Below are 10525 nucleotides of genomic sequence, written 5' to 3'. Positions count from 1 at the left end.
ACGGGAGAAGCGAGGCATAAAATACTTGAGATGTGCATGAGGAAGAGAGAGTTTGGATGAGAGGAGAGAAGTTGGTCCATGTTTTCGGATGGTGAGGTGTCGATGGAGTCATCACTGTTTGGTGGACGGTTCAGTACACATATAAACATGAGGTGGGAGTGGAGGGGAAGCCGTAGCTAGAGGTGTTCGTGGGGGTGTGGAGGAGTGAGGGCAGTGCATGGAGAGTGAGGAATAGAGTTTTTGATGAAGAGAGCAACTCCTCTACCAGGACGAGGCTGAGGTCTATCATATCGGAGGAGGGAGTAACCAGGGAGAGATACTTGGGAGTCAGAGACGTCTTGAAGGAGGAAAGTTTCTGTTCGGCAGATTATGTCTGGTTTGTCAGTGGTAACCTGAATGGAGAGATCAGTCTGGTTCGAGCGAAGGCCCCGGATGTTTGAGGTCCACACTGTTAAGGAATTGGGAGGGAAGGAAGCTTTGGGTGCAGGGGAGGGGAAGGGGGTGAAGTTAGGAGGAAGGACAGGTGGAGGTTGGGAGAGTTCTTGACAGTGTGTTGGAGATTACAGAGGATCTAGAGGAGAGGTTCGGATGGGGACAAAGAACTCGGAAGTGAAGGGATGAGTCGCAGTGGGGACTAATAAGAGAGGGGGAAAAGGGAGGTAGAAGATTGGAGGAGGTTGAGGAATGAGAGGGAAGCTTTGAGAAGGGCAGAGACGATGAGAGCAGGCACGATCATGTGGGAGGACGGAGAAGGGTGGGGTAAGGAGAGGGTAAGCATGAGACTGGGTCGTGGTTTGGTAAAGCTTTGCGGAGGGGAGGAAGAAGATTTGGGGGGTGGGAAGAAGGGGAGATGTGATGAGAGGAACGATAGAGCAAAGAGGATGGGAGGAGTAAGGGGGAGGTCTAATTTGGGGAGGAGCTAGGAGGAGGTAGATTTAAGGAGATGGGATGAATTTGCACTGAAGTTGGAAAAAAAAAGTACAATTAATGATGGAAGACAAACATGGATTCCAAAGTGGGATTTTTTTTAATTTGTAGGTCAGAGATTTGTTTAAATACATTGGAGGATGGATGGAGTTCAGAAGAACTGAGAGAATGAAGGAAGGAAGCGTCGTTGTAACAGATGGAATTGTTCGACACGGGATGAAGGTAAGGTTGAAAATAACTCAGGTGTTTGAATAAGGAGACGAGTATGGCAGAGAGAGGAAGTCAAAACATTGTAAGAGACCGTTTTTTTTTTGAAGATGAGGGAAGAGGGGGGCAGAGTGAAGGAAGAGTTTGAAGGAAAAAATTGTGAAGGTGAGTGGTGAATACCTTCACGATCAAAGTGGGATTGGAAATGTGGAAGGCAAAGCTGGAAGAGGAAGAGTCTGCACTGGAAGTCACATTGTTTTGGGAGAAAGGTGAGAAGGGAAAAGATTCTTATTTCATGTGTATATATATATATATATATATATATATATATATATATATATATATATATATATATATATATATATATATATATATATATATATATACATTGTTTTGTTAAGACATGAAACAGAGGGTATAGTTGGGAGTAATTGAGGGAGCGATGGAGGGATAATGGGGGGGGAAAAACTGAAGGATTATGGAAGTTTCACCTGTATACCTGGCTGTGACGTGTGTGCCTCCATTTTCAATACCTCCCTCAATACTTTGTGTCCCCACAGGTCACCGTGTCGGGTCTTTATGGAGGGACTTTCCGAATACTTGATCGAACCAGGGAACGTGCAGCACAGATCGTTTTCAACCGCATCTGTTGTGGACGTTTCGATGGAAACTGACTTGCCCGGAGTTTTTTGAGTTGAATGAGACTGGACCGTTCACCCGACACTGATGTAGATGGTTCACGTTTAGGATGATCTCGTTTCGTTTCATTCCGGGTTATCACCGATGATGATCCAAGACACCTGTTCTTATTTCAAATGTCATTCTCAAACAATAAGATATTCACTGTCGAGGGACAAGATTCGTAAAAACACTGATTGTTCAAACTCCATCTTTATCTCTACCTGAGCTATCGGAACAGGTGTGCCCTTGTGTCCCTCCAGATTATCGATTTGCTTCCTTTGTGTTCATCTTTAAATAACCACTTGTATTACCCTCTCCATGTTTATAACACTTTAATCAAGCATTTGTTTAACATTTAATTGTTTCATAACAACGGTTAATTAAAAAGTTAAAGTTTTATCACAACAGTTCATTAAAAAGTTTTAAAAGTTTTGAAAGTTAAAGTTATAAAATAAGGGTTCATTAAAAAGTTAAAGTTTTGAAAGTTAAAGTTATATAATAACGGTTCATTAAAAAGTTAAAGTTATATAATAACAGTGAATTAAAAAGTTAAAGTTTTGAAAGTTATAAAGTTGTGTAATAACAGTGAATTAAAAAGTTGTTAAAGTTTTCTAATAACAGTTGTTGAATAACATTTAATTGTTTTACTCTCCATACACTGGTGTCGTGGAGTAGCGGAATCACAATTTGGTTAATTCACTTCATCCGTCGTCATTGTGTTTAATCCTTGGTTGAGGCTTTGATTTCTCTTTGTTTCAATCGTTTTCTAGAATTTAATAAATAATAGGTTTTTCAACTCAAAGTCGATGAGTATGTTGATTATGAACAAAATACCTTTTTATTTACTAGTGCGTGACCGTACGTGCGTGGTTGTCCGTGCAAAAAAAACCTTTCAAACCGCGTGCCAGAAACAACAAACACACAGGCCGTTCCTTCGCTCTCGCGTGCCCGTACGTGCAAAAAAAAAAAAAAACTTTCAAACAACCACACAGGCCGTTCCTTCGCTCTCCCGTGCCCGTACGTGCGTGGCCGTACGTGCAAAAAAAACAAAAACTTTCAAACAAATACACAGGCCGTTCCTTCGCTCTCCCGTGCCCGTACGTGCGTGGCCGTACGTGCAAAAAAAACAAAAACTTTCAAACAAATACACAGGCCGTTCCTTCGCTCTCCCGTGCCCGTATGTGCGTGGCCGTACGTGCAAAAAAAACAAAAACTTTCAAACAAATACACAGGCCGTTCCTTCGCTCTCCCGTGCCCGTATGTGCGTGGCCGTACGTGCAAAAAAAACAAAAACTTTCAAACAACTACACAGGCCGTTCCTTCGCTCTCCCGTGCCCGAATGTGCATGGCCGTACGTGCAAAAAAAACAAAAACTTTCAAACAACTACACAGGCCATTCCTTCGCTGTCCCGTGCCCGTACGTGCGTGGCCGTACGTGCAAAAAAAAAAACTTTCAAACAACCACACAGGCCGTTCCTTCGCTCTCCCGTGCCCGTACGTGCGTGGCCGTACGTGCAAAAAAAAACAACTTTCAAACAACCACACATTCCGTTCCTTCGCCCTCGTAAACGACGACTGGATTGGGGCATTGTGTTTATCTATAAATGTGCATAAGAAATCGAGAAATTATTAGAATACAGTAAGTCATCACTATCCGGAAGTCCGTACGTTGTAACCCGTAATGGGGAACGCGGCTGAGGATCTCTTCCCCATCGGCCATGCCTACGCAGCAACGTGTCCTGTCATTGGTTTGGTAAATAAATGGCCATAACTTGGGAACCACTTGTCCGATTAATATAAAACCTTGAAAAGGCACATACTCAGGTCCCCAGCAATATACCTGGCAAGTTTCAATTAGATCGGACCAGGGGTTGTCGAGAAACAGCGGTCACAGACAGACACACAGAGACTGCTGGAATTATAGATCGATTACCCTTGTAAATATTTGTCTATTTTCATTAAATCCCCATTTTTACTTAAAGTTGCTGGTGTCCATGTATCTGTTGTGGGTTCGAGTAGAAACCCCTTGTGCTGTGCATCCATCTGATCCATCCGTGCCACCCTGCCCCTCCCGCATGCGACATAATCTCTGAGGATCACGTGTCTGCCTCCCAAGGAAAACCGCTCGGCGATCCGGACTGGATGGTGTTAACCAGTGTGACCACTCCTTGGCTTTTTTCACAAGATCTTGGCTATTCGTTGTTCACCTTGGCGTCTTGGTTTTCTATAGGTTTTCTTGGCGTATAGGTTTTTAGACCGGCAGCCCAGAGGGTTTTGATCATACGAACGAGGTATCAATATCTGAGTACAGGGGGTTTTAGGGAGTAACCTGACATATGCAGATATGGATTTCTGCCGGGCACCACCTGCTGCGTGTGGCCCCTGGGGACCTTCAAAGTGGCCCTTAAAATAGGTAAGCTGTTAGTTCGGGGGTAGATTATCGGGGGTAGAAAAGATCGAGGATTTGGATGGGGGATGATAAGAGGTGGTGGTGAACAGCTGTTTTGAAAGCCTGGAGGGAAGAATGGTAAAGAATAGAGTGAGGAAGTTTATTCCAAAGGCGGGAAAAAAGAGGAATGAAAGAGTGAAGATGAGCAGTGATTCGTGATTTTGGTAGTTTTACCAGAAGGGGGTTGTTGGCGGACCTTAAGCGCCCTGTGGAAATGTGGTGGGGACAAATCGCAGAGAGAGCAAGGGGGGCAAGGCTGGAGAGGAGTCGGTAGAAGACAGAAAGACCACCGACCAACCTGCGGTGATTGAGTGAGAGGCCCAAAGACTCAGCTCCATTGCGGGAGATGCCGATGATCCTAAATGCCCTGGTTTCCACAGCGTGAAGCCGAGAAAGGTGGGAGGCAGGAGCACCAGCCCAGAGGGGAGAGCAGTACTCCATCAGGCTACGTACAAAAGCTTTGTAAGTGGTCAGGAGCTCAAGAGGGCCGAGGAAGGACTTTGCACGACGGAGGATTCCCAGTCGGCGACTGGCTTTTGAGGCGAGGTTTAAAATGTGGCTTTCCCAGGAAAGGTCATGGCATATAGTGAGACCCAGAAGCTTGAAAGAAAGGACTTCTTCCAGAGGATTGTTGAGAAAGTGGATGGGGGGGTTTTGTAAACGGTCCTTTCGAAGAGACATAGTGAGAGTGTGAGATTTGTCCGGATTGAAAGACATGTTCCACGTGTTGGACCAGTTTGTGATTTTGTCCAGATCTGCAATGAGTGAAGAATCTGCTGCTTGCCGGTCTGAGGGATGACAGATGGTACGGCAGAGGGTGGAGTCGTCGGCAAAGAGATAAAGAGGATTGTCCAGAGTCGGAGAATAAAATTTATTGTGAAATAAAACCAAGTTCCGACAAACCAACTTATCCACAGCCTGCATTATTTATTGTGTGCTGTTGCATTATTTATTTTTTGGGTTTTAAGAAATATTAAAAATGTCAAATAATATAATTACTTTCACATAATGTGTTTGTTAAAAGCTCTACCGATTGGTGTTTGTCACAGCATTGTTGAAACGACGGGTTAGCTCAGAGTTGTGAGCAGTGGGTAAGTGTTGAGTCATGTCGATATTCACAGTAAGCCTTCGTGGATGTTTTCAGCTTCTTGTGCTTTACCTGAAAAGCAGGTCGTGGAGGGTACAACAATTTAGGTCAACATCCCAGCAAATGATCAAATTTTCACACACCATCCAGGCTGCAGTTTACAGCAGCCAAACAATAGCAGCACAAATAAATGAATAAGTACGGGAATAAAGTTCAATAAAAAAGAATTTTTTAAATATATTTGTAAGGATTTAATCAATGAAAGGTCATTGATTGCAAATGGAAGTTCGAAATGGTCACAAGGGAAAAGGTCTGAAAATGTGTCAAGGTTTAAAGGTGCACATGTCGACAGGTGAATAGGTCTGAAGGGGTATAAAGTGTCCAAAGGGTCTTAAAAGATCGAAGGGGCCCAAAGGATGTTATTGAAGGTCCCAAAGATCTGAATTGTCTGAAGGGTTTTAAAAACGTTGAAAAAGTGTCTTGAGGGTCAAAGTTGTGGAAACGGTACGAAAAGGTCTGAAAGTCTGAAGGTCGAAGCTTCTCAATGGTCTTAACAATGTGAAGGTCGAAAGGGGTCAAAGGTGTCCATACGGTCTTTAAAAGGTCTGCAATGGTATTCAAGGGTTTGGGGTTTTTTTAGGGATCTGGAGGGTCTGAAGGTATAAAAGGTACGGGTCCAGTAATACGTCATACCTATTTGCAGCACTCACCCCACTGTCAGAAGTTGAAGAATCAGAAGAATCCCAAGTATCATCATCAACAACAGAATCATCCTCATCACGATCATCATTGGTATCGATAACATCGAAAGAATCATTATCCTCATCTTCATCATCTGTATGCTTATCATCGAAGTCATCATCCTCTTCCTCCTTCAAAGTGGAAATTGAAATTGGTTTAGTTCCAAAAACAATAAAAACAATGCAATAAATGTTGGTGATTTTTTGTGCACATCGTGCGAAGATTCACGGAAGAGCGAGAACAGAGAATGGATCAGGACGTGACGTAACAAAAGGAACAGGAGGAGGAGAAGGGGGAAAGAGATCTCTAACAAGGGTGAAACCACGGACGACGACTCCACGATCCTTTACTTGTGACCATAAACTCTAGGTTGTTTAAAATACACTCGAGTGTGCGCTGCTGAAGCTATCCAGGCAGGAAGTGAAGCGGTACACTTGGGCTCATGATGTTTAACGCCTTGATGCATTCATCGGTTCGGAAGGGCCATGTTTTGGTTTATTGTTACGCCCGACCGCAAACCCACCTCCTTGTTGGCGAGGCGGTAAAGAAGAGGAAATATTCTCGTGCAGCAGATATACCTTGAGACATATGATGTCAATCTCGAGTTTGTTCTGCTTCAACACCTCAGGCGTTTGGCCCTTCCTCATGACAGGCTCCTTGCACTTTTTCAGCAAAGCTTGAGCCTTTTGTTTACAGTAAGCCTTCAAGGATGCTTCAATCTTGAACCTTTCCTGAAAAGCAGGTCATGTTGGGTACACAGTTTTGTTCAACATCCCAAACAAATGATCAAACTTTCACAAAACCATGAAGTCTAGCAGCCTGAAACTTTGCAACCGTATGAGGAAAACTCCAAGGAAGTGCGAGAGTCTAAATTGGGTGTTTAGGTTAATTAAAACTCCTTTTGAGGATAATTAACTCCCTCATTTAATTATATCCTTCATCAGACGCATCCTCGGCACCTCGCTCTCTGGGGTCTCAAGGCGCTTCCTGGGTAACCTCACTAGGGTCTGAAGCCGCCACGTTTTTTGGCCTGCTCAACCATGCCTTGACTTGGAACAGGCCGCAACGATTTCTTTACGATGGAGTTTTTCTCTCTCTTTCCTCACCCATGTTACCGAATGCCTGTTCATCATAGCTGAATCACTGTATAAATCGCGTTTGTAAGTACTCTAGTTTTCACAACCGAAGCTTGAAATCTGATAATTTAAAGAAATAACGAGTCTTATAACGAAGCCGATACACCTATTTGTTTTCCGAAAGCAAGGCTATGTTGCCTTCTTGTCCATACATATACAAGAAAATGTGAAATTTCCAAAGCATTAAACTGATCTTTTTCTACTCTTTGGAGAATTATATTGAGTGAACAAAAAATTTAGGAACGTGCCAAAATTAACCAGCTTCGTTGAGCTCTCTGATTTAATGCATTCACTGCCAGACGTCGTGCCCTGTCCCTCGAGGGACTGACTGCCTGTCCAAAGCATTTGCCAGATTTGTGTCTATATTTTCGGAGGTTTCGCGAGGTGCTCTGCAGGGAATAAAAGCAAATCTGGTTAAAAAAAAACACGTTTTAAAAAAAAGTTAGAACGTTTGCACGAACCCTGAACCGATGTACCACGTGATGCGTGAAAAGACGAGCAGGCAACATGGCGGATTTATAGATTCATTTTATTTCATTACCTGCTGCGTGCGCGGTGAACACCGGCTTTAAATTGAATGTGATCCTTTATGGTGTGCAGTCGGCTGTGTTATGCGATGCTAACCGTTCCTTATCAACCATTGAATTGGAAGCTTAAGCCACTTGCCGAGCGCCCATTGGCGATAGAAGTATCGCGCGACATCATTCTAAGCAAGTGGTTCGTCTTCCGTCACCCTGAGCGAGTGGCTTGTGCTCCGTCACCCTGAGCGAGTGGTTCGTCCTCCGTCACCCTGAGCGAGTGGTTCATACTCCATCACCCTGAGTGAGTGGTTCGTCCTCCGTCACCCTGAGCGAGTGGTTCGTCCTCCGTCACCCTGAGCGAGTGGTTCGTCCTCCCTCACCCTGAGCAAGTGGTTCGTACTCCGTCACCCTGAGCGAGTGGTTCGTGCTCTGTCATTTTGAGCGAATGGTTCATGCTCCATCACCCTGAGTGAGTGGTTTGTGCTCTGTCAATCCCGAGCGAATGGTTCCTTCCACCACCCCTCCTCGCTCCCCCTCCCTCTCCACTTTCCCCTCCACCTCTTCACTCACCCTGCTCTCTCCCCCACCCCTCCCTCCTCTCCCCCCCTCTTTTTCTCTCTCCCCCCTTTAGTATCCCCGTCAACGAAGCGACGGGCGGTATTTGCTCGTTAACAATGAAAGTGAACAACACAATACACAGATCACCTTGTTTTCTTCCGAAAGCTCTTCCCACAAGCGCGTAACCAGTCGCGTCAGTTCCCGCTCAGGCATGTCCGGATGTTTATGACGAAGCTCCTTTTTCTTCTCTTCAAAGTAAGGAAACATGGCCAAAATTGGCCTCTGAGGCCGCTCTGCCGCTGCCACGACCTGTGGTGCAGGTATACAGTCGTCTCAGGTGACTGCATAATATAAAGCAGTGAAAACAAGACAAGATGTCAACACGACAACAATAACATTGTTCCACAAGACACTTCATTAATGATGTCCCCTCGGAACGCGGAATTTTTTAACTTTCTGGGAATTGGAATTCCAGATGAGGTGTTGTCGGGAATTCCACATCCATCATTCCATCGGGAAGTCCACATACATCATCGGGAAGTCCAGATCCATCCCATGGAAGTCCACATCCATCATCTGGCAGTCCACACCCATCATCAGGAAGTCCACATCCATCATCTGGCAGTCCACATCCATCATCAGGTAGTCCACATCCATCCATGGGCATTCCACCTCCATGAGGCTCTTCTTTCCATTTCTTGAATCCAAAACAAGGAAAAACAAGGTAATCAGACACAGGTGGAGGCCAATCAGCCCATCATGCTGGCGTCACAATATAGACAACGGAAGTGAAATATAGACAAACTCAGGGGAACCCCTGTGGAAGGCTCCCCTGGCGAGATGCGACCATCAAGCAGGATCTCCTTCCAAACAAAACAAGGAAGTACAGTAATACCTCGCCATACGCTCTTTCTAAACACGCTTGTTAAAGATTTTACGCTCTTATACATTATGACTCCCTTAGACAATCCGCTCACTGGCTTCAGACATACACCAATGTGTTCTACCCGGTGTTTCACAACAATCGGTCCGGACATACCCTTGTCCATGACGCCTCCTTAATGGTCTGTAAAAGCTTTAATTGCTTTCACTCTTTCAGGTTAAAAATAAATCACTCGGGTTTTATGTTAAATTAATGTAATGTGAGTGAGCAGCTCCACTCGAGCATTCCATTCCACTCGAGCATTCCATTTACATTCCACTCCAGCAGCACCGGTCCAAGTATTCCGTTTAACCTGACTTATTGGCGCATAGTGTATGTTTGCATTTTAGCAGGGATATACCGACGTTGCTAGCCTGGTGTTGGCGCAGTGGTTAGGGCAGTGGCTTGGGACCCAAGAGGTCTTGAGTTCAAGCCCCGTTGGGACACTGAATTAATATATATATATATATATATATATATATATATATATATATATGTATACATATATATATATATATATATATATATATATATATATATATATATATATGTATGTACATATAAACCAAGTCGAAAACACCTGGGGGTTGACTCAGCCTGCCATCCTTCCGAGGTCGGCGAAATGAGCACCAGTTGTACTGGGCCCGGTGTATGCCCCGGTTAGAATAGGTGTACCATATCCCTGTGTGTCGTAAGAGGCGACCAGGGTTGCGTCAGGAAGGGCATCCGGCGTAAAAACCTATGCCAAATCATTATGCGGACAACAAAACGAATTTAATGGAGACTGTTGGTCCGCTGTGGCGACCCCTAACGGGAGCAGCCGAAAGAAGAAGAGATACCGACGTTGCTATCGGGGGGGGGGCGAAAGTGAGAAGTGGGAAAAGTAGGAGTGCCGGCAGGGCTGAGAATGGGGCAGATGGATCGGGGACAGGAGAACCAAATATGCTGTATATATATATATATATATATATATATATATATATATATATATATATATATATATATATATATATATATATATATGTATATATGTTATATCCTGTTTATAACATTATTCTTACTAGTGCGGGCCCGTACGTGCGTGGCCGTATGTGAAAAAAAAGAATTGTGACATCATAGCGCCGTGTCCTGTCATTGGTTTGCTAAATAAAAGGGCATAACTTGGGAACCACTTGTCCAATTAATATCAAACCTGGAAAAGGCACATCTACAGGGCCCCAGCGTCAATTGTGACGTCATATCAAACGAAGAAGAGTTGCGACGTCATAGCACCGTGTCCTGTCATTGCTTTGGTAA

At 44.3% G+C, this 10525-nt stretch overlaps 1 protein-coding gene across 5 annotated transcripts in view; it reads right to left on the bottom strand.

The window, feature by feature from the left end:
- LOC147008025 (nucleolar transcription factor 1-like) overlaps window positions 1-10525 on the bottom strand; it is a 129428-nt gene that overhangs the window by 83739 nt on the left and 35164 nt on the right. For 3 of the 5 annotated variants that reach the window (XM_085865758.1, XM_085865761.1, XM_085865764.1), the window contains 2 exons: window positions 6062-6223; window positions 5128-5423 (listed from right to left, as the gene is read on the bottom strand). In XM_085865758.1, the coding sequence (XP_085721884.1) occupies window positions 5337-5423; window positions 6062-6223 (249 nt within the window). In that variant the 3' untranslated portion in view covers window positions 5128-5336. Of the gene's footprint in view, window positions 1-5127; window positions 5424-6061; window positions 6224-8454; window positions 8617-10525 lie in introns of those variants that run through there. The other 2 variants (XM_085865762.1, XM_085865760.1) reach the window with 2 other exon arrangements.

This window comes from Eptatretus burgeri, chromosome 22 (assembly GCF_056783735.1).
Source record: "Eptatretus burgeri isolate ZD-2024b chromosome 22, Ebu_testis_v1, whole genome shotgun sequence".
In the NCBI taxonomy this organism is placed as follows: Eukaryota; Metazoa; Chordata; class Myxini; order Myxiniformes; family Myxinidae; genus Eptatretus; species Eptatretus burgeri.
Note: the sequence above shows the minus strand (reverse complement) of the source record. Positions and strands in the feature narration are given on the sequence as shown.